This window comes from Panulirus ornatus, chromosome 20 (genome assembly GCF_036320965.1).
Source record: "Panulirus ornatus isolate Po-2019 chromosome 20, ASM3632096v1, whole genome shotgun sequence".
Taxonomy (NCBI): Eukaryota; Metazoa; Arthropoda; class Malacostraca; order Decapoda; family Palinuridae; genus Panulirus; species Panulirus ornatus.
The window spans coordinates 67,020,066-67,044,325 of record NC_092243.1 but is presented as its reverse complement, the minus strand read 5'-3'; the positions used below and the strand labels follow the sequence as shown (position 1 = coordinate 67,044,325).

The 24,260-nt window shown below is 37.3% G+C and overlaps 1 protein-coding gene and 1 long non-coding RNA gene across 6 annotated transcripts in view; both read right to left on the bottom strand.

The window, feature by feature from the left end:
* The window catches only part of LOC139756085 (uncharacterized), a 34,216-nt gene extending 20,534 nt beyond the window's left edge, over positions 1–13,682 (bottom strand). Inside the window, exons 1-2 of the long non-coding RNA XR_011714257.1 lie at positions 11,403–13,682; positions 9,448–9,693 (exon numbers count right to left, since the gene is read on the bottom strand). This is a non-coding gene — a long non-coding RNA (uncharacterized lncRNA). The remainder of the gene's footprint in view (positions 1–9,447; positions 9,694–11,402) is intronic.
* Positions 13,683–17,984: 4,302 nt separating this feature from the next.
* The window catches only part of Gbeta13F (guanine nucleotide-binding protein subunit beta-1), a 158,463-nt gene continuing 152,187 nt past the window's right edge, over positions 17,985–24,260 (bottom strand). For all 5 annotated transcript variants that reach the window (XM_071675106.1, XM_071675107.1, XM_071675110.1 and 2 more), the window contains exons 7-8: positions 22,066–22,282; positions 17,985–21,705 (exon numbers count right to left, since the gene is read on the bottom strand). In XM_071675106.1, coding sequence (XP_071531207.1) covers positions 21,599–21,705; positions 22,066–22,282 — 324 coding nt within the window. In that variant the 3' untranslated portion in view covers positions 17,985–21,598. The remainder of the gene's footprint in view (positions 21,706–22,065; positions 22,283–24,260) is intronic.

The following is a 24,260-nucleotide window of genomic DNA, read 5'->3' as shown; positions in this document are numbered from 1 at the left end:
ACTTCAAATAATCATGGGAAATATATCATAATGCTCTGAGTTATTGACACAAACCCAGTAAAGATGATGCAAGTGATCAAATAATATCTTAAATTTCACCTCATTTAACAGCTTAATGAAAGGTCAAAAAGACGACCTAACAATATTTGAACGCCAGATTTCAATTCAACTAGAGATATACTCCATATTATGAGATTTTACATGAAATAGACTTTTTGATAAAAATAAAAAAAAATTGAAGGTAATAGCTCAGCCTATATTTTAGCTCAAAATGCTTTTGCTTTTAAAAGTGAAACATAACTTATTCAAACACTTCTAAACAGGATATAATCTTGAAAATTATGTCATAATACTCTAAGATATTGATACATACCCAGTAATGATGATGAAGAGTATCAAATATCATTTCCAGTTTCACCTCATTAACAGCTTAATCAAAGGTCATAAAGACGACCAAATAATATTTAAATGCCAGATTTAGATTCAGAACGATAAATACTCCTTATAATAAAGTTTTAAAAGAAATCGATTTTTTTAAGAAAAAATAGAAAAAATTCAAGGTGATAGTTCAGGGAATATTTTAGCTCAAAAAACATTTTCTTTCAAAATTGAAATATACCATGTTCAAACAATTCTCTACTTCAAATAATCATGGGAAATATATCATAATGCTCTGAGATATTCATATATACCGAGTAAAGACGATGCAAGTGATCAAATATCTTAAATTTCACCTCATTTAACAGCTTAATGAAAAATAAAAATGGGAGACCTAACGATATTTAAACGCCAGCTTTGAATTCACCTAAAAAAACACTCCATATCATGAGATGTTAAATGACATCGACTTTTTGAGAAAAATGAAAAAAAGATGAAGATAATAGTTCAGCGTATATCTATAGCTCAAATTACTTTTGCTTTCAAAATTGAAACATAACATATTCAAACACTTCTATACTGGAAATAATCTTGGAAATTATGTCATAATGCTCTAAGATACTGATACATACGCAGTAATGAAGGTGAAAAGTATAAATATTATTTCTACTTTCACCTCATTAACAGCTTAATGAAAGGTCATAAAGACGACCAAGCGATATTTAAATGCCAGATTTAGATTCAGTTCCATAAATACTCCTTATGATAAGGTTTTAAAAGAAATCGATTTTTTTGAGAAAAATAGAAAAAATTCAAGGTAATAGTTCAGGGAATATTTTAGCTCAAAAAACTTTTTCTTTCAAAATTGAAATATAACTTATACAAACACCTCTATACTTCAAATAATCATGGAAAATATATCATAATGCTCTGAGATATTCACACATACCCAGTACAGATGATGCAAGTGATCAAACAATATCTTGAATTTCACCTCAATTAACAGCTTAATGGAAGGTAAAAAACACGACCTAACGATATTTGAACGCCAGATTTCAATTCAACTGGAGATATACTCCATATTATGAGATTTCACATGAAATCGACTTTTTGAGAAAAACAAAAAAAAATTGAAGGCAATAGTTCAGCGTATATTTTAGCTCAAAATACTTTTGCTTTCAAAATTGAAACATAACATATTAAAACACTTCTCTATTGGATATAATCTTGGAAATTATGTCATAACACTCTAAGATACTGATACATACCCAGTAATGAAGGTGAAAGGTATAAATATTATTTCTAGTTTCACCTCATTAACAGCTTAATCAAAGGTCTTAAAGACGACCAAGCGATATCTAAATTCCAGATTTAGATTCAGAACGATAAATACTCCTTATAATAAAGTTTTAAAAGAAATCGATTTTTTTGAAAAAAATAGAAAAAATATTTTAGCTCAAAAAACTTTTTCTTTCAAAATTGAAATATAACTTATCCAAACACTTCTCTACTTCAAATAATCATGGGAAATATATCATAATGCTCTGAGATATTGATACATACCAAGTAAAGACGATGCAAGTGATCAAATAATATCCTAAATGTCACCTCATTTAACAGCTTAATGAAAAATAAAAATGGGAGACCTGACGATATTTAAACGCCAGATTTGAATTCACCTAAAAAAAAACACTCCATATTATGAGATGTTAAATTACATCGACTTTTTGAGAAAAATGAAAAAAAAAAATGAAGATAATAGTTCAGCGTATATTTTACCTCAAATTACTTTTGCCTTCAAAATTGAAACATAACATATTCAAACACTTCTATACTGGAAATAATCTTGGAAATTATGTCATAATGCTCTAAGATACTGATACATACCCAGTAATGAAGGTGAAAAGTATAAATATTATTTCTAGTTTCACCTCATTAACAGCTTAATCAAAGGTCATAAAGACGACCAAGCGATATTTAAATGCCAGATTTAGATTCAGCACGATAAATACTCCTTACAATAAGGTTTCAAAAGAAATCGATTTTTTAAAAAAAAAAAAATAGAAAAAATTCAAGGTAATAGTTCAGGGAATATTTTAGTTCAAAAAAACTTTTTCTTTCAAAATTGAAATATAACTTATAAAAAACACTTCTCTACTTCAAATAATCATGGGAAATATATTATAATGCTCTGATATATTGACACAAACCCAGTACAGATGATGCAAGTGATCAAACAATATCTTGAATTTCACCTCATTTAACAGCTTAATGAAAGGTCAAAAACACGACCTAACGATATTTGAACGCCAGATTTCAATTTAACTAGAGATATACTCCATATTATGAGATTTTACATGAAATCGACTTTTTGTGAAAAATATTTTAGGTCAAAATACTTTTGCTTTTAAAATTGAAACATAACATATTCAAACACTTCTATACTGGATATAATCTTGGAAATAATGTCATAACACTCTAAGATACTGATACATACCCAGTAATGAAGGTGAAAGGTATAAATATTATTTCTAGTTTCACCTCATTAACAGCTTAATCAAAGGTCATAAGACGACTAAGCGATATTTAAATGCCAGATTTAGATTCAGAACGATAAATACTCCTTATAATAAGGTTTTAAAAGAAATCGATTTTTTTTGAGAAAAAATAGAAAAAATTCAAGGTAATAGTTCAGGGAATATTTTAGCTCAAAAAACTTTTTCTTTCAAAATTGAAATATAACTTATACAAAGACTTCTCTACTTCAAATAATCATGGGAAATATATCATAATGCTCTGAGATACATACCGAGTAAAGACGATGCAAGTGATCAAATAATATCTTAAATTTCACCTCATTTAACAGCTTAATGAAAAATAAAAATGGGAGATCTAACGATATTTAAACGCCAGATTTGAATTCACCAAAAAAAAAAAAAAACACTATATCATGAGATGTTGAATGACACCGACTTTTTGAGAAAAATAAAAAAAAAATAAAGATAGTTCAGCGTATATTTTAGCTCAAATTACTTTTGCTTTCAAAATTGAAACATAACATATTCAAACACTTCTATACTGGAAATAATTTTGGAAATTATGTCATAATGCTCTAAGATACAGATACATACCCAATAATGAAGGTGAAAACTATAAATATTATTTCTAGTTTCACCTCATTAACAGCTTAATCAAAGGTCATAAAGACGACCAAGTGATATTTAAATGCCAGATTTAGATTCACCACGATAAATACTCCTTATAATAAGGTTTTAAAAGAAATCGATTTTTTTGAGGAAAATAGAAAAAGTTCAAGGTAATAGTTCAGGGAATATTTTAGCTCAAAAACTTTTTCTTTCAAAATTGAAATATAACTTATCCAAACACTTCTCTACTTCAAATAATCATGGGAAATATATCATAATGCTCTGAGATATTGATACATACCGAGTAAAGACGATGCAAGTGATCAAATAATATCTTAAATGTCACCTCATTTAACAGCTTAATGAAAAATAAAAATGGGAGACCTGACGATATTTAAACGCCAGGGAATATTTTAGCTCAAAAAACTTTTTCTTTCAAAATTGAAATATAACTTATACAAACACTTCTCTACTTCAAATAATCATGGGAAATATATCATAATGCTCTGAGATACTGACACATACCCAGTAAAGACGATGCAAGTGATCAAATAATATCTTAAATTTCACCTCATTTAACAGCTTAATGAAAGGTCAATAAGACGACCTAACGATATTTGAACGCCACATTTCAATTCAACTAGAGATATACTCCATATTATGAGATTTTACATGAAATCGACTTTTTGAGAAAAATAAAAAAAATTGAAGGTAATAGCTCAGCCTATATATTAGTTCAAAATGCTTTTGCTTTTAAAAGTGAAACATAACGTATTCAAACACTTCTAAACTGGATATAATCTTGGAAATTATGTCATAATACTCTAAGATATTGATACATACCCAGTAATGATGATGAAGAGTATCAAATATCATTTCCAGTTTCACCTCATTAACAGCTTAATCAAAGGTCATAAAGACGACCAAGCGATATTGAAATGCCAGATTTAGATTCAGAACGATAAATACTCCTTATAATAAAGTTTTAAAAGAAATCGATTTTTTTTTAAGAAAAAATAGAAAAAATTCAAGGTAATAGTTCAGGGAATATTTTAGCTCAAAAAACTTTTTCTTTCAAAATTGAAATATACCATGTTCAAACACTTCTCTACTTCAAATAATCATGGGAAATATATCATAATACTCTGAGATATTGATACATACCGAGTAAAGACGATGCAAGTGATCAAATAATATCTTAATTTTCACCTCATTTAACAGCTTAATAAAAAATAAAAATGGGAGACCTAACGATATTTAAACGCAGATTTGAATTCACCTAAAAAAAAAAAACACTCCATATCATGAGATGTTAAATGACATCGACTTTTTGAAAAAAAATGAAAAAAAAAATGAAGATAATAGTTCAGCGTATATTTTTAGCTCAAATTACATTTGCTTTCAAAATTGAAACATAACATATTCAAACACTTCTATACTGGATATAGAAATTATGTCATAATGCTCTAAAATACTGATACATACCCAGTAATGAAGGTGAAAAGTATAAATATTATTTCTAGTTTCACCTCATTAACAGCTTAATCAAAGGTCATAAAGACGACCAAGTGATATTCAAATGCCAGATTTAGATTCAGCACGATAAATACTCATTACAATAAGGTTTTAAAAGAAATCGATTTTTTTAAGAAAAATAGAAAAAATTCAAGGTAATAGTTCAGGGAATATTTTAGCTCAAAAAACTTTTTCTTTCAAAATTGAAATATAACTTATACAAACACTTCTCTACTTCAAATAGTCATGGGAAATATATCATAATGCTCTGAGATATTGACACACACCCACTAAAGACGATGCAAGTGATCAAATAATATCTTAAATTTCACCTCATTTAACAGCTTAATGAAAGGTCAAAAAGACGACCTAACGATATTTGAACGCCAGATTTCAATTCAACTAGAGATATACTCCATATTATGAGATTTTACATGAAATCGACTTTTTGAGAAAAATAAAAAAAAAATTGAAGGTAATAGTTCAGCCTATATTTTAGCTCAAAATGCTTTTGCTTTTAAAATTCAAACATAACATATTCAAACACTTGTGAACTGGATATAATCTTGGAAATTATGTCATAATACTCTAAGATACTGATACATACCCAGTAATGATGATGAAGAGTATCAAATATCATTTCTAGTTTCACCTCATTAATAGCTTAATGAAAGGTCATAAAGACGACCAAGTGATATTTAAATGCCAGATTTAGATTCAGAACGATAAATACTCCTTATAATAAAGTTTTAAAAGAAATCGATTTTTTTGAAAAAAAAAAAATAGAAAAAATTCAAGGTAATAGTTCAGGGAATATTTTAGCTCAAAAAACATTTTCTTTCAAAATTGAAATATAACTTATGCAAACGCTTCTCTACTTCAAATAATCATGGGAAATATATCATAATGCTCTGAGATATTCATACATACCGAGTAAAGACGATGCAAGTGATCAAATAATATCTTAAATTTCACCTCATTTAACAGCTTAATGAAAAATAAAAGTGGGAGACCTAACGATATTTAAACGCCAGATTTGAATTCACCTAAAAAAAAACTCCATATCATGAGACGTTAAATGACATCGACTTTTCGAGAAAAATGAAAAAAAAAAATGAAGATAGTTCAGCGTATATTTTTGCTCAAATTACTTTTGCTTTCAAAATTGAAACATAACATATTCAAACACTTCTATACTGGAAATAATCTTGGAAATTATGTCATAATGCTCTAAGATACTGATACATACCCAGTAATGAAGGTGAAAAGTATAAATATTATTTCTAGTTTCACCTCATTAACAGCTTAATCAAAGGTCATAAAGACGACCAAGTGATATTTAAATGCCAGATTTAGATTCAGCACGATAAATACTCCTTATAATAAGGTTTTAAAAGAAATCGATTTTTTTGAAAAGAATAGAAAAAAATTCAAGGTAATAGTTCAGGGAATATTTTAGCTCAAAAAACTTTTTCTTTCAAAACTGAAATATAACTTATATAAACACTTCTCTACTTCAAATAATCATGGGAAATATATCATAATGGTCTGAGATATTGATACATACCGAGTAAAGACGATGCAAGTGATTAAATAATATCTTATATTTCACCTCATTTAACAGCTTAATGAAAAATAAAAAAGGAGACCTAACGATATTTAAACGCCAGATTTGAATTCACCTAGAAAAATACTCCTTATCATGAGATGTTAAATGACGTCGACTTTTTGAGAAAAATGAAAAAAGTAACTAATAGCTCAGCGTATATTTTAGCTCAAAATACTTTTGCTTTCAAAATTGAAACATAACATATTCAAACACTTCTATACTGGATATAATCTTGGAAATTATGTCATAACACTAAGATACTGATACATACCCAGTAATGAAGGTGAAAAGTATAAATTTTATTTCTAGTTTCACCTCATTAACAGCTTAATTAAAGGTCATACAGTCGACCAAAATATATTTAAACGCTAGATTTATATTCAGCACGATAAATAGTCCTCAGTGAGGTTTTAAAGGAAATCGATATTTTTGAGAAAAATACAAAAATTGAAGGTTCAGGGAATATTTCAGCTCAAAAATACTTGTTCTTTCAAAATTGAAATATAACATTCAAATACTTTTTGAAGTAATCGTGGAAAATACATCATAATGCTCTAAGATATTGATACAGACACAGTAAAGACGATGCAATTGATCAAATAATATAGTATATTTGACCTCATTTAACAGCTTTATTAAAGGCCATAAAGACGAGCTAACCACACACTTCTATTGAGAACGAACAATACTCCTCAAAATGAGCTTTTAAAAGATATTGATGTTTGAGAAAAATACGAAAAACTGCAATTCAGGATAAATCTTTGTCCAAAATACTTTTTTATTATTAAAATATTACACAATGAAACGTTTCTAAAGATAATAATGGAAAGCATCAGACAATACACACGAACCGAATAATATCCCCCAACATATAGTTCAACCTCATATTCGGATTCAGCAAGAAAAACGATCCATATACTGAAGTTATCAAGCAAATCTATTTCCCTTACAAAAACGATCCATTTACTGAAGTTATCAAGTAAATCTACTTCCTTTACAAAAACGATCCATATACTGAAGTTATCAAGCAAATCTATTTCCCTTACAAAAACGATCCATATACTGAAGTTATCAAGCAAATCTATTTCCCTTACAAAAACGATCCATATACTGAAGTTATCAAGTAAATCTATCTCCCTTACAAAAACGATCCATATACTGAAGTTATCAAGCAAATCTATTTCCCTTACAAAAACGATCCATATACTGAAGTTATCAAGCAAATCTATTTCCCTTACAAAAACGATCCATATACTGAGGTTATCAAGTAAATCTATTTCCCTTACAAAAACGATCCATATACTGAAGTTATCAAGCAAATCTATTTCCCTTACAAAAACGATCCATATACTGAAGTTATCAAGCAAATCTATTTCCCTTACAAAAACGATCCATATACTGAAGTTATCAAGCAAATCTATTTTCCTTACAAAAACGATCCATATACTGAAGTTATCAAGCAAATCTATTTCCCTTACAAAAACGATCCACATACTGAAGTTATCAAGCAAATCTATTTCCCTTACAAAAACGATCCATATACTGAAGTTACCAAGCAAATCTATTTCCCTTACAAAAACGATCCATACACTGAAGTTATCAAGCAAATCTATTTCCCTTACAAAAACGTTCCCCCAGCTGGATATTCATACCCGATAAATACGAACCGAATAATCACAGAATCTTCTAAATAAATAATGATTGTTTATTTACGGGCCTGCATGTCCCTCAACACATACTTGAAAGCCACATTTGAATTAAGCATGAAAAAAAAAAGTCCTTATAGTTATGTCTTTACTATTTGTGTGTAGCAAATTTATTATCCTCACAAAAATGCCAAAAATTGCACAACAGTTCAGAGAATTCTTTACCCAAAAAAACTTTTCTTTTTTTTTAATTGAAATATATCAACACGAAACGTTTCTCTACTTAAAATGATCATGGAAAATATCTACATATAGCCATCAAATGCGAACTGAATAATCAGAGAATTTCCTAATTCAATAATCATTAGTTACTTATCTAAAAAACCTAAACATTCCCCAAAATATATTTCATCCCATATTTAAATTTAGCATGAAAATTTTCCTTATCCTGACGTTTTCAAACAAATCTATTTACCCTCACAAAAACACCAAAAATTGTAGGTAATAGTTTAGAGAATGTCTAAGCCCAAAAAACCTTTTGGGTTTAAAACCGAAACATGACAAAATGAAACGCTTTTACACATGTAACAATCATGAGAAATATCTTACAATGCTTTCCTAAATGGACATATACCCAATGAATACGAACCGAATAATCCCAGAATCTTCTCAATAACTAACCATTCATTACATATTTAAAGGCCTTAATGTTCCCTAACATTTATTTCCTCATATTCGAATTTAGCATGAAAAATTATCCATACACTGGTTTTCAAGCAAATCTATTTCCAATATAAAAATACCAAAAACTACAGGTAACAGTTCAGGGATATATTTGTTTTTCTTCCTTTGGACCAAAAAAAAAATGTTTCATAATTGAAATATTACATAATGAAACGTTCCTACACTTTAAAATAATCATAGAGAATATTTCACAATTCTTCGCGAAGTGAACATATACCAAATAAATACGAACCGAATCATCATTTATTCACTACTAACTCCCCTTAGAATATCCTTCAATGTTTTATGAAGCTCGAACCGGGCTCAGGAAGCTGGCCACGTCCACTGGGCGGGACCAAATGTCATAAGTATAGTGATGTCATTACTATTGGTGTGTTACGAGGGAAGAGTTGCTTCGTCTCTTACTTACCCTTGTATATCAGGCATCTTGTCTTTACTCCTTGCGTGTGCGCCTCTGTTCTCGAGAGGTGTTCAGCCAAAGCCTTGAGTCGGTGTAAGTGTTCGGTGGCTTCGCTGTGGTAGTCGTACCTTGTGGACCAGGGAGGCGACGCTCGGCTTGTGTTGAAACGGTGTTTTTGTAGTGTTGCAGGGCTGGGCGATCTCGTGTGCTTGGTCTAGGTGGCAGTGTCGTCTGATGGACGTATATATGCCTTGCCTGGTGGGAATGGAGTTGAAAGACCGAGTTTAGAGATCGGGTGTTTAACGAGTGTCGGGTTATCTCAATGTGTGTGTGTGTGTGTGTGTGTGTTATATTTGGAGTTGGAGGGATACCTGTGAGTGGTGGTAGTTATGGAGTGGTGTTGCGTAGTAACGAGTGTCAAGCATGTTGAAGTGGGTTTGTAGTGGAAGGATCTTTTGTTTCACTGTGTGGTTGCTGGGTGTTTGTGGTTGTTTGGCAGCCAGTGATTATTCCGGGTGTGTTTATCATCCTTGTTTGCTTTTGAGTGGGAGGAACACCAAGCAGGTGATGCGTTGTTTTATGATGGAACAAATAAACTGTTTGTTCCTTTTTTTCCCAGCCTAAATTTAGTACCTGTTAGTGTCCTGAGGGGATTTTAGTTTGTTTTGCTTTTGTGTTGATGTTATTGATGTAGGGAGCAAATGTCACGGGTGAGTTGCATGTGATGCCTAGAAAGGGCGGTGTTTTGTTCGAGTGAAGGGTGTGAGCTGGATTCATGTCTGTCTAGGGTTAAAAGACGGACTGAAGATTTCTGGGGAGGTGTAAAAATTGTCCTACGTGAGTCACTGTCGCAATAGCGTCTGATGTTGCTGCTATGGTGACAGGGTGTTGGTACGTGAGTGAGGTCGTCTGCAGACGAGATGCCCTTCACAGTGTGGCCAGGTGGAGGTAATGGGAGGCTGTGTAAGGAGATTGTAGAGGTCTGGAAAAAGTACAGCTTCGTGGGGAACCCCAGAATTAATTCTAAGGGTTTTACAAAAATGAGGCGGCCAGCTATGAATTTAGCTTAACACTTCTTACTGTCGTGGAAGGTCGTGTCAAGTATATTTCGTGTGAGGATGTGTCGGAGGGACAGTGTCAAATGCTTTGTTGATGTTTATAGCCACTAGTAGTGTGCGGAATAGGGAAATGTGCTGGTTGAAACCATTTAGGATGTGTTGTGCTTGTCGGTGTGTCGAGTGGTGGTGGAGTGAACGGGACTGAGGCCATATTATGTACGTGAGTGCAATATTTTACTTCATTCTGTTGTGGAAGGCGGTACAAGCTGTTGTTTGTTTGGATGCTTGTCAGGGATTTTGTTGTGTAGCCAGAAGTGGTTGAACATGTCTGTAAGTGCCTGGATGACAGCTGGGCCAATGTGCTTTATTTGAAAGTTTGGTATAATGTCAACGTCTGTTGCAAGGGAGTTCTATAAAAAGGTTTTACTTGCTTTGCATGTATCAATTGGAGAAAATGATTCCTCTATTCACACGGATTTTGTTTAGGTTTTCCCTGATGACATATTTAAAAGGAGCTCGAACTTACGGTCTGTTTACGAGACTACAGCCTAGAAGACACTTGTGGGAGTGGTGAAGAGGAAACTTATACACGAGCTTTAACCAAGCAGACTGTCCAGTGGGGGTATACACTAACTTGAGGGGGATTGAATACAGCTTGGGGTGAGGGGATCAGCTCTTTTAAGGGATTAAATTAAAGAAATCCAAGAAATATCAGTAGATGGTGCCTTCATACAAATGCATAATGGGCAAGGTTACTGTTGGGTGAGAGCATATAATATTAATCAGTCTACAATCCTCCAAAGAACTGCGATGATGCAGAACAAGTATATAAAGAGAATAATGAGGGGTGCGAGACACTCCCTCCTACGAGATGGTACAGTACGGGTACTGGGGATTTCAACTTACATTCCCATGGAGATGCTGAGTCTAGGCCGATGGAGACACAAATTGCTCAATTGAGAGTACGTGGGATAACTTGCATCGTGTCAAAGGGCGTGCCAAAACTGAGGAGGTTGACATGCCATCTACACTTGAACCTTGTCTTTGCGAAGAATGATACTCCTCTTGGAAGAAATGATCGTGTAGTGCTTGGTTTTTTTTTTACATGCAGTGGTGGAGGCTGCATGGGGTACAGGAACCAAAAGGGAAATATTGTCATGGTAACTTCGTGGAATTGTTTCTTTGGAAAATAAATCACAAGAATCTGTGTATGAAACCGAGTGAGGATTTGACACTGGGCCTAATTTATTTGCAAACACACATTGAAACAGTGAGAAGCAAAATGTCTGCTTGCAATTATTATGAGGATTGCACTCAAACATAGAGACAGTGACAAGTTCGTGTATCTATTCACTACGTATCTAAACAAAACTGGATTATGCCTCGGAAGTCTGGTCAGTGCACCTAAGCAAGAACTAAGATCTAATTGACAGGGCACAGAGAAGAGCAATTAAGATGGTACCTGAATTAAGAGAACTGAGCTACAATGGGTTAATGGGGGATAAAAAGCTCTCTATCATGGAGAAGAAGGGAAACCTGATAACAGTAGAGGTGAAGCACAAAAGTAAACCTCAAAACAAAAAGCTGGTTAAAAAAAATAATTAGGGCGAATGTTTAGTAGCAATGGTTCGGGTGGTGGACGAGAAAGTGAATGGTGGGACTTTATGATGGTATAAAAGGATACTTGGTAGCAATAGCTCGGGAAACAGGGCACCAAAAGTGCACAACTCTCTCTCTCTCTCTCTCTCTCTCTCCAGGCTCTGTATGAATCGGTAATTAATCACGAGTTTCGGCAGCTTCTCGCTCGAATCTTATCACAGGTGCTATGTCATCAGCAAACACTAAATGACTTGCCTCCCAGGCTACCTACACTTCTCCAAAACCCTCGTATTCACCTCCCTCACCACTTCATCCGAGAACAGGTTAAGCAGCCATGATCACATCAAATAATCCTGCCACAGGACCATTTTCACCTTGACCCATTCAACCTCCTCTCATCCTACTCACAATTATACCTGTCAGCAAAAACTCCTCGCTGCGTCAAACAGCTTTCCACAGAACATCTACATCAAACTGTCATGTGTTTTCACCAGATCCACAAATGCTATCCTGTTTATCAGTGTATTTCTCCCACGTCTTTGCATTACATTATCCCCTTCACTGTCTAGAAGCCTAGTCTCAAATATACATGAAATATTAAGACATTTTCCCCAATTAATCTTGACATTTTACTTGTCACATAAATCAGGTTATTTCTTAGTAAGCAACTACAATAAAAGCTGCTATGTTCAAGGCCATGCATACTTTTACCTTAGAAATGATTGAGCAGAACTGAAGGTTTGCCTCGAAACATACGATAGAAAACAAGTAAAGATGTTCAGTTCCTTTGAGGATGGGCTCGCTATTTTTAATGTTAAAGATCCTCGATTGTTTGTGTGAATAGATCTTGAAACAATTATCAACTTTTAGGTTCAAGAAACTCGGAAGGTAACAAATTAGAACTAACTATTCTGGATTTCACTTACAGACTGAGGGGGGGAAATAATTCAGATAAAGCTAACGTGGTATGGGTGCTCGTGGAAAGTTATAGACATAGCAGACCAATGCTAGTTTTGCGGTATGGATAGCCAAGAAACACAAGAAGCTGTGGCCACTGATCTGTACCTGTCGCAAATTAATCTCCATAACTAGTGAACTTCATTGCCGCTTCTTTACCTTTAGTGCCTTATCCTTAACCGGACACTGTCAGCGGGGCAACTTGAGCGCAGTAGTGCTTGCAAGAGACTCCTACCAAAAGTTCCTCCTAACTACTACTACTACCTAATATCCTGCCTAAATGTTCCTATCTCGACTACCATTTTGCCTTAAAGGCTGGGCTAGCGTAGTGCTCACCACAGGAAAATCTCCACCAGAGTTATAAGCTGTGCGAGTTGAAGTGTTGTTAAAAGAGTTAGGTGACACGGAGAGATTGTAAGTTTGTGGACAGCATACCAGTATTCCACGTGTGGGTGAGGCAGAAAGAAAAAGACAGCTACCTGGGTAAAAGGAATGCATCCTGACGACCACTAAAGTGCTGGCTCACTTGGCAGCCGTCATTATCCCTCCCTACCGCTACCCAGGCGGGTAGTACTGGTACTATAACCTCCCTGGTCGTTGGCTGCCTACCAACTACTACCTACTTGAAATGGATACCAAGCGATTCAAAAGGGGCTTGGTTTATTTACAAAGAGGACGTCAATGGCTTGATTTGACAATAAATGCAATTGGAAGGGTTTTTGCACATAATGATTATGTGAACATAAAGTTTCATTCCTTGATCAAATGTAGAGTGCAAAGTGGAAACATAAGAGGTACATATGTAAGGGTGGAAGCTTATCTTTCATTCTAACATACATGGTATGGGATGAGGATGTGTACAGTAATATGAGAAGCTGTATGTACCTGATCCATTTGCATCACTGGCAGTGAATTTCAAGGTGATAGGGGAGAAGGGAATGCTTCCCATGCATTCCCTGCGTGTCGTATAAGGCGACTAAAGAGGGCGGGAGCGGGAGGGCTGGAATCCTCCCCTATTCCTTGTAATTAAATTTCTAAAAAGGGTAACAGAAGAAGGAGTCAAGGGGAAGTGCTCATCCTCCTCGAAGGCTCAGATTGGGATGTCTAAATGTGTGTGGATGTCACCAAGATAAGAAAAGAGAGATATGTAGTATGTTTGAGGAAAGAAACTTTTATGTTCTGGCTCTGAGTGAAACGAAACTCAATGCTAAGGGGAAAAGTGGTTTGGGAAAGGCTTGGGAGTGAAGTCGGGTTGGTGAGAGATAAGGAAGGAGTGGCACAACTCCTGGAGGAGGAGTAGTTTTGGTAGTATGTTAAGAGTGTAAGAAAGTAAATTCTAGATTGATGTGGGTAAAACAAAGTGGATGGAGAGAGATGGGTAACTATTGGTCCTGTGCACCTGGTTATTAGAAGAAAAATCATGAGCTTAGTGTTTTGGGAGCATCTGAATGAATGTGTTAGTGGATTTGTGTGCAGAAAAAAGACTGGTGATTGGGAATACCTGGTTTAAAAAGATATATACATAAGCATACATATGTGAGTAGGAGAGTTGGTCAAAGGGCATTCTTGGATTACGTGTTAATTGACAGGCGCGTAAAAGAGAGACTTTTGGATGATAATGTGCTGAGAGGGGCAGCTAGAGGGATGTCTGACCATTATCTTGTGGATGTGAAGGTGAAGATTAGTAGAGGTTTTCAAAAAAGAAGAGAGAATGTCGGGGAGAAGAGAGTGGTGAGAGTAAGTGAGCTTGGAGACTTGAATGAGGAAGTACCAGGAGAAATTGAGTGCAGAATGGCAAAAGGTGAGAGCAAATGACATGACTGGAGTGGGTGAGGAATGGGATGTATTTAGGGAAGAGGTGATGACTTGCGTAAAAGATGCATGTGCCATGAGAAAGGTAGGAGGTGGGCAGATTAGAAAGGGTAGCAAGTGGTGGGATGAAGTAAGGTTGTTAATGAGAGAGAAAAGAAGGGCGTTTGGAAGATACTTGCAGGGAAGTAGTGCAAATGACTGGGAGATGTATAAAAGAAAGCGGCAGGTCAAGAGAAAGGTGCAAGGGTTGTAAAAGAGGGTAAATGAGAGTTGGGGTGAGAGAACATCATTAAACTTTAGGGAAAATAAAAAGATGTTTTGGAAAGAGGTAAAAATGCATGCAAGACAAGAGAACAAATGGGAATATCGGTGAAGGGGGAAAGTGGGGAGGTAATAACATGTAGTGATGAAGTGTGGAGTATCTTGAAGGTTTGTTGATAGACTGGCAGACATAGGGTGTTTTGGTCGAGGTGGTGTGCAAAGTGAGATGGTCAGGGAGAATAGTGTGGTAAAGAGAGAAGAGGTAGTGAAAGCTTTGCACAAGATGAAACCCAGCAAGGCAGCAGGTTTGGATGGTATTGCAGTGGCATTCATAAAGAGGTGACTGTGTTGTTGATTGGTTGGTAAGAATGTTCACTGTATGTACAGACCATGATGAAGTGCCTGGGGATTGGCAGAACGCATGCATAGTGCCATTGTACAAAGGCAAAGGGGATTTAAGAGAGTGATCAAACTACAGAGGCATAACTGGGAAATTATATGGGAGGGTATTGATTGAGGTGAAGATATGTACAGAGCATCAGATTGGGGAAGAGCAGTGTGGTTTCGTAAGTGGTAGAGGATGTGTAGAGCAGGTGTTTGGTTTGAAGAATGTGAGAAATACTTGGAAAAACAAATAGATTTGTATGTAGCATTTATGGATCTGGAGAAGGCATATGATAGGGTTGATAGAGATGCTTTGTGGAAGGTTTTAAGAGTATATGGTATGGGAGGTAAGTTGATAGCAGTGAAGTTTTTACCAAGGGTGTAAGGCATGTGTATGAGTAGGAAGAGATGAGAGTGATTGGTTCCCAGTGAATGTCAGTTTGCGGCAGGGGTGTGTGATGTCCCCATGGTTGTTTGTTTATGGATGGAGAGGTTACGGAGGTAAATGCAAGAGTTTTGGAGAGAGGGGCAAGTATGCAGTCTGCTGGAGATGAGAGGGCCTGGGAAGCGAGTCAGTTGTTCACCAGCGATACAGCTCTAGTAGCTGATTTGTGCGAGACACTACAAAAGTTGGAGACTGAAATTAGAAATGTGAGAATGGAGAAAGTCAAGAGTAAATGTGAATAAGATCAAGGTTATTAGGTTCAGTAGGGTTGAGGGGCAAGTTAGTTGGGATGTAAGCTTGAATGGAGAAAAATATATCTGGGAGTGGTCTTAGCAGAGGATGGAACCATGGAAGCGGAAGAGAGTCACAGGGTGGGGGAGGGGCAAAGGTTCTGGGAGTGATGAAGAATGTGTGGGAGAAAACATTATCTCGGAGAGCAAAAATGGGTATGTTTGAAGGAATAGTACTTCCAACAATGTTGTATGGTTGTCAGGCATGGGATATAGATAGGGTTGTGTGGAGGAGGATGTGTTGGAAATGAAATGTTTAAGGACAATATGTGGTGTGTGGTGGTTTGATTGTTTAAGTAATGAAAGGGCAAGAGAGATGTGTGGAAATAAAAAGTGTGTGGTTGAGAGAGCAGAAGAGGGTGTATTGAAGTGGTTTGAACATATGGAGAGAATGAGTGAAGATTGACAAAGAGGATATATGTCAAGAGGTGGAGGGAACAATGAGAAGTGGGAGACCGAACTGGAGGTGGAAGGATGGCATGAAGAAGACTTTGAGCAAATGGAACCTGAACATACAGGAGGGTGAGAGGTGTGCAAGGAATAGAGTGAATTAGAACGATGTGGTATACCGGGGTTGACTTGCTGTCAATAGACTGAAACAGGATATGTGAAGTGTCTGGGGTAAACCATGGAAAGGTCTGTGGGGCCTGGATGTGGATAAGGAGCTGTGGTTTCGGTGCATTACATATGACAGAGACTGAGTGTGAATGAATGTGGCCTTTTTTGTGTTTTCCCTGCGCTACCTTGCTGAAGCAGAGGGTAATGATGCTTTTTCCTGTGTAGCAAGGTAGTGACAGGAATGGATGAAGGCAAGCAAGTATGAATATGTACATGTGTATGTATGTCTATGTATATGCATGCATATATATGTTGATATGTATATACGCATGTATGGGCGTTTATGCAAATATGTGTATATGTGTGGATGGGCCATTCTTCATCTTTCCTGGCGCTACCTCGCTGATATGGGAAACAGCAATTAAGTATAATAAAATAATATAGAAAGCTAATTACTAAGACAAGTGTTCCATGGATGAATTATGTTGCCTGCAGTGCAACAATCATTATACTACCCTTGGACTGATTTTATGAAGCTCCTAAAGCTTTAAGGCTGCACTTTGTGCAAGAGCAAAGAAATGATAAACTCTTTTGAAGTAGAAGGTCCTTGACAAGACTATCCCTTTCCATCCAATGATGATGATATATCCTTGCCAAAGACAACTTCCAGCAAGTGGAGCCAAACATTAAGCATAGTTATCGAAAGTGAAATAATGAATGAAAATGTTTGGAAAGTATCAAAAACATTTTATAGTGTTCCTTGGCCAAAAGTAGAATTTTTTTCTAAGTTGAGATGGGTTATGTTTCAAGTTAAGCCTTTTAGTGTGGGGCATAACTAAAGCAAGTCTGATATTAGAGCTATGGGTCTTGCACAATTCAATTCTCAAGATGCAAGAAAATATTATAAAAGTTATGCAATCTGATGTGTTTGTATTTCACTTATTTATAACTGTCAGGTGAAATCTTCATGCACTGAACACCATTAAGTTCTGGGTAGATCTTGCAGTGCACATCTCAAGCAAAATCCAAACTGGAGTTTGGGAACTGTTGCCGTGCAGCTCTTTAGCAGCTGGGAATGACCCCTTGGACAGATGTACAACAACAATGGCCAAAGTGACCATCAAGTGTCTGACATACTACACAGATGACAGAAAGAGCAATCAAGGTATTTAAAACAACAAGTGTAAAGACAAATAGCTTTATTGGACAAGTCAGATAGTTACTTACATGACAAATTCACAAACGAGACTTCATAAGCTACAACCGGAGTTGGAATCAATTGAAAAATCCCTCATATAACAGTGTGCGGGTCCCACAGACGGTGACGGTGACACACTGTTGGTCGTGCATCGTCCACCTGGCAGTGGTGGGGTAGAGGTATGGAAAGGGTTGACACCCACACACCCTGATAGCTCCTGCTACCCATCTCACTGGCACTCATTAGTCTGGTGGATTTCCGCTGACCCGTCTTGGGGCTCGCCTCGTGTAAAAGTAACGCCTCTGCGGTGGACTCTTCTTCTACAACTCACTGGGTATTAGAAACCTCATATCTAAATAAAAATCATACCTTGCTTAAGTTACATAAATTCATTGTTTGCATGTAAAATAACAATTTTGTAGCAGGAGTGACTTTGCTGCACACTTGTCTGAGTGTTGTTGGTAGTGGGGGAGGGGCATGGCGGGCGGCCCCCCAGGTGGGGACTGAGGCAGGGGCTGGGCGCTGCTGGTCGTGGTGGTGAGCGACTACCCGGCCCCTGCCACGCTGGTTCTCCTACTGGCCCGCCTCACCCCACCCAGCACCACCGCGCCCGCCATCTAGCGTCTCCTGGCTAGGGCGCTGGAGAGAGGGTTCCATTTGGCTTAGTATCATTACAGTTATGGAATTATAATGCTACAATTGACACTTCACATTCCCGGAAAAGGGTTTTAAAATCTGACTACTATTTATACCATTTTATCTTTACACATGTTTTTGGCTGAGAAAAAACTACTACCATTATTCTTTATTAGAAACTTGGACATCCAAGTGAGTGTGTGGTCTCACTTAAAAGTCCCTTGAGACATAACCGCAGGGCTGGGTGCCAGCAAGAGTTCTAAGCCGAGCTCCCAGGGCACTGGGCCAGGAATTGGGGGGGGTGGCATTAACCACCACCATGCACACAAACACAGGGGCACGGGAAGCAGCAACTGAAGCAGAAGGTACCCTGGGGGTGCACGGTGGACTCCAACTAGCACCCCGTCGCCGAGTGACCAAACAAACCCATCCCGGGCAGGCTCCCACCTACAGCCAGAGGGCCATAGAACAGCCCTGAGCCCTTGCATTTCTTATAGATGGTCACTAAGAAATTGTTTGGCTGTTCTATGAGCTTCCGGGTGGCAGCGAGAGCAGGGACAGATCCAGGCAAATACACCCGTTTATTTGGTCTTGTTCGGTTGTGCCGAAAGGGCAGAGGCCAGACACTCACTGCTTGGCAAAATAATCATACACAATTAATCAACATAAAATGAAAGGATAAATAATTCATGAAACTTTCTTAATGTAACCTGAAATGCTGATATTGTGTTCAAATTGTTTGGTTCAGCAATCATTGAATATATGCACAACAAAGCTTAGCTTTCTTGTGACATTTAAGGGGGAATTGGGCAGCCACAGAAGGAAATTGGGAGTAAGGCAAAATGAACAAGGTTGTGAGGGGGTACAGAGAAAGCTGCAGCTGACTGGATTCTGACACACAAGAGGTATGGGACAAAAATAATTGCAGCAGTAGAATTGAGCTAGGATTGTTCTTTGTGTCCACCAATGTCACTGATTCAACCAGGAAAATTACCCTTTTGTGCTTTCTCCTTACTTATACTTGTGCGTAACTTGAAAATATTTTACGCTCTTTAAGTAGGTGGACATACCTAGGAGCAGTTCCCCTATGTCTTTAAACCATTTAACATAAATGTTTATTCCAATGGGGTACAAAATAGAACTACTGTATTCTAATCTTTTCCATATTTCATAGCAGAGCAGTGCCTTTTTAGGGGAAGTTTATCTATGAACCTGCATCACTTTCTACATATAATGCAATCTGAGCAATTTGTCACTCAACTCAATTAAAGCCATTCTAATTTCTTTTCAGTTATCTTTATCAACACATACTCCATCTAGACTTTTGACTGCCCTTCAGCACATTTGGCATCACAGATGTTTACTACAATTGAAATAAATGCAGGAATATAACCCAACAAAAGTCAATACAGATACCAACAAACACTGATAGTAATGTGATGTGCTCCGGCTTCAGGAGTCCAATGCAAGGTTTCTTTTTATCAAAGAGATAACTTTAGCTCTGGGGCTACACTAATGCAACAAGCTATCATGGAAATATTTCACTGATTACCATCTTAAGAAGACTGAATAAAGCAATATGATTGATTTTCAGATTTAGATTAGCTTAGGGGAGTACAAATGTTTGTTATCTAACTAAGAATTGCCCAAATTAAAACTACATTGGCAGTTGAGGTCACCATGAAAATGGCACTTAAATCCAAAATCTAAGTGCACGCTCATAATCATATGCAGGAAGGGTAACTGTATCAAAGATTTCAGCTTCTCTGAACGATTCCAATTTTACACTATCACCACGTGGTCCCAATAAGGATAATAGCATTCCCCTGTTAGATGAATCCATCAATGGGTGCTTGGCCTGACAAGAGCAGAACATGCGCGCAAGAAGCAGCAGTGGAGCAGGGAACATGACAAAATTTTGTCTTACTCAAGCACCTCACTTTTCTCCACACTGACACGAGGGAGTGTAGAGGTTGCCTTAAGGCATTATGAACACATTACCATAGCGTTCACCTGGGCTTACCCCTCAGCCCTGACCTGGGCTTCAGGCGTGGCTGATAAAGGTGCAGTCTTCACTCATCCACGTGGCAAGCAGCAGCAGCGGCAGGAGAAGAGGGGTGGGTGGATAGAGGCACGACAGTACCAGGCGTGGCGTCCAGGTCATCTGCCACCGCCACCACAGGGGCCTGCCAAGCTCCGGCTAGGAGGTCTCCCGGCACCTGCCCACTCAATATGGGGGGGAGGGGGCTAGGGATCTTGTGCCGGCCACCGCCGCTTCCACGGAAACACTCAGCATCTAAGTCATGCAGCAACTCCATTAGGCTGACTAGACATCAAAGGAAGAGAATGGTGGGAGAGCTGAACCAGTAGGTCCAGCAGCCCCCACCACTGGTGTGATGCTTGTGATCATCTTCACCATCCTCAAGCTGGCTGCACATGAGCCAGCACCACCTTGGCTTCTGCGTGTGTGCTGTCGCCACCATCGTCGGGTCACAGCCAATAGGGCCCGTGGGCTGGAGGACACGAAGCACTGAAGGAATTACCCCATTTCTTACTTTGCGATCATATTTGTCTTAGTGTTGTGCCAGATGCACTTGTGTCCACTATCCCATGAGCCTCTTCATTTGTCAACACTAATGTTTTCCCCATTATATTTACCACTCTCACTGTCTCATTTACACTGACTCATCTAATTTTTTTCCATATCAACATATCAAAAAATGAAAAAGAAAGATCCACTCGAGTCCACCAAGCATGCTTACTCGGTATACTACTACTTGAGTGACCCACACCAATGGTGGCTATGAAGCAATGAGTGGTGTTACCATAAGCGTGGGCTGCACAGACACACACGCAGGCATGCAAACACCAAGCTTCTTGACTGTGTATCCTAGAGAGGGAATTTGGTTCCTTGAGAAGATACTGATGTTGGTACTGGAGTGCTGGTGGTGGTGAGACCAGCTTAGTTCCAGATCTTGAGGAAGCTGTCCCACGAGCCAGTGGCCACTGCCATGCCGTCTTCTGTTACACCGAGGCAACTGACACGGTTGTCATGGCCCGCCAATACACCTGAAGAGAACAAATCTTGTTACTTATCATAATCATAATTATCATCTATAGAAAAGCAAATACAATTCTGCAGCAGTCAACTATGATAATTTATCAGATTCCTGTATTCTATAATAAAGTGCCTTTATTGCTTTAGAGAAGTAGTGTCAAGAACAAATGAACAATGGCCTCATTAGCACACATCCACTCTCTATGTCATGCATTATGTTCTAAAACAAGACTAACATCCTCAGCCAAAACTAAGGGAATATTTCTTGACTGCCTCCTACACATTATTAGTTCAGTCCATTAACAGCAAGCTCCCACTTAAATGCTATCATGGAACACTAAAACTATTTGTTAGATATCATAAAGCCTTACCAGCTCTTTCTGTCCTCATGGAGTCCCAGACATTGCAGTTGAAGTCATCATAACCAGCCAGCAGAAGTCTGCCTGACTTGCTAAATGCCACAGATGTGATGCCACAAATAATGTTATCGTGTGAGTACATCGCCAGTTCCTGGTCTGCACGAATGTCGAACAAACGGCAAGTGGCATCATCAGAGCCCGTAGCAAATGCATGCCCATTAGGGAAGAACTGTTTGAAGAAAAAAGTGCAATATAAAATACTGGGTGCTGGCTAATTTTTCATCTTTCAAGGTAAAAATATATATCTAAATTTTTACTTTTAATATCAAAGTTTTTCTGTGCTAGCAATGCAGTGTCATGAATAAAGAAATGACATCATTTACACATATTCTAATATCTAACTGTCATGAATTACTTAAACTTAGAGCCCATCTTCTAGTAATGGGAAAACTTTCCTATATCAAGTAGCAAGCCAGGGGTTACAAGGAGGCTAGTGGGTATGCTAGTGCATCAGTGCCCCTCCTTCCTCCTCTCCCTATACACACACCCCTGTCTGCACCTTAAAATTACATGCTTCATGAAGATAATTTCTGGAACAATTAAGCAAATGATTTGCATTATTACTGGAGTTTTTTTTTTTTTTTTTTTTTTGCTATAAAGAAATCATCTAGTAAGATCAATATAAAAAATATTGAGCGGCATGTACAAAAGCACAGAAAGGAGGCAAGCAATCTACTGTGGCAGTCTTCCTTCCCATGCACACACACACATATCTCTTCTTGATGTTAGGTAAATGACGTGTCAGAAGATATGGATTCCCATCTGAATATGTATGCGTATGATGCAAACATCATGAGGGAGTGAACAGCATAGAGGATTACATCACCTTTACATAAGGATCCTAACATAATCTAGTTAGTCTGATACATGGTTGACGGTCAACTGACACACGTGTCCAGTAATCAGGATGGGTCATAGCAAGAGAGGGTCTTAACATGGCTATCATCTACACGGACAAGAGCTGCATGAACATATGGGTGAGAAAGACTTAGCAGTCAACACTGTCCCTAACCTGTCTGTTGCTAGGTCCTATCTCACGAGAACAGCTAAAGAGACCAACCATTTGCTGGTATATAATAGAAAAGGAATCAAGTTCATGGATAAGGAAATATGCAGCATGCTGGTCTCATCACACATCTGGCCAAAGCATACTCTAGTCTTGGCCAGATACGTTAATGCATCAAACGAAGCACAAAGAGCTAACAGAAAAGGTCCACAGGAAAACAACAAAGACTGTATCAATAAAAAAAGCTAAGTTACAGGGAAAGGTATGAGGCATTAACCTGCCCAACTTGGAAAAAGAAAGGTGATCTGATCACAACCTTTTAAGATACAGACAGTTCACAGTTATCTGAGAGATATTGGGATAAAACAACCAGAAGACAACATAATAATAAGCAAGAAGCCTGTCAAAAAAGATGAGGACATATTCATAGCGTACGAGTGGTGGTTGAATGGAATAAACTGTATGAACAGCATACATAAGTCTAAAAAGGTTGTATGATAGCAGAGAAGGTTCAAGATATGGGGCCCTGCATGTGTAAACCTCCCTCCTCATGCAGTACAAATAATCAGTTGCATACTGCAGCTAAGACAACTTTTTGATACAATTTAATGACAGCTTTGCAACATTACTGGACTACGTGTAGCTATATAGTAGCAGTACAGTAATCTTTTCAATTACTTTATTTCCATACTTGTTTACAGTTTCCTGCCTTAGCAAGAAAGAGTCAGAAATAAAAATCTTTGTTTACATACATTCTCTTGCAGTTATGTAAAATACACCAAAACCAGAGCACATTATGCTATCCTCAGCCAAGCCCAAAGACTATTCCATATTTTCCTTTGACTTCAAGTACCCTGGCTTAACCTACTGACTCTGTGCTGCCCCCTGTGCTCCACATCAATTTAGTTCATTCTCTCCAATGCAAATCTCTTACCCTTCCACATGTTCAGGCTATGATACCTCAAAGACTCTCTCTCTATCCTTCCATCTAACCCTACCCAGCTCCCTCCAATTTTGATGTAGAGATCCTTGAGTTTTTTTAATCATTTCCTTATATCTGAATCCTGGTCCATTCACTCAATTAGATTGCTTTTAGTATCACACCTCACTTACACTGTTATCAAACATAATTCAAACCACA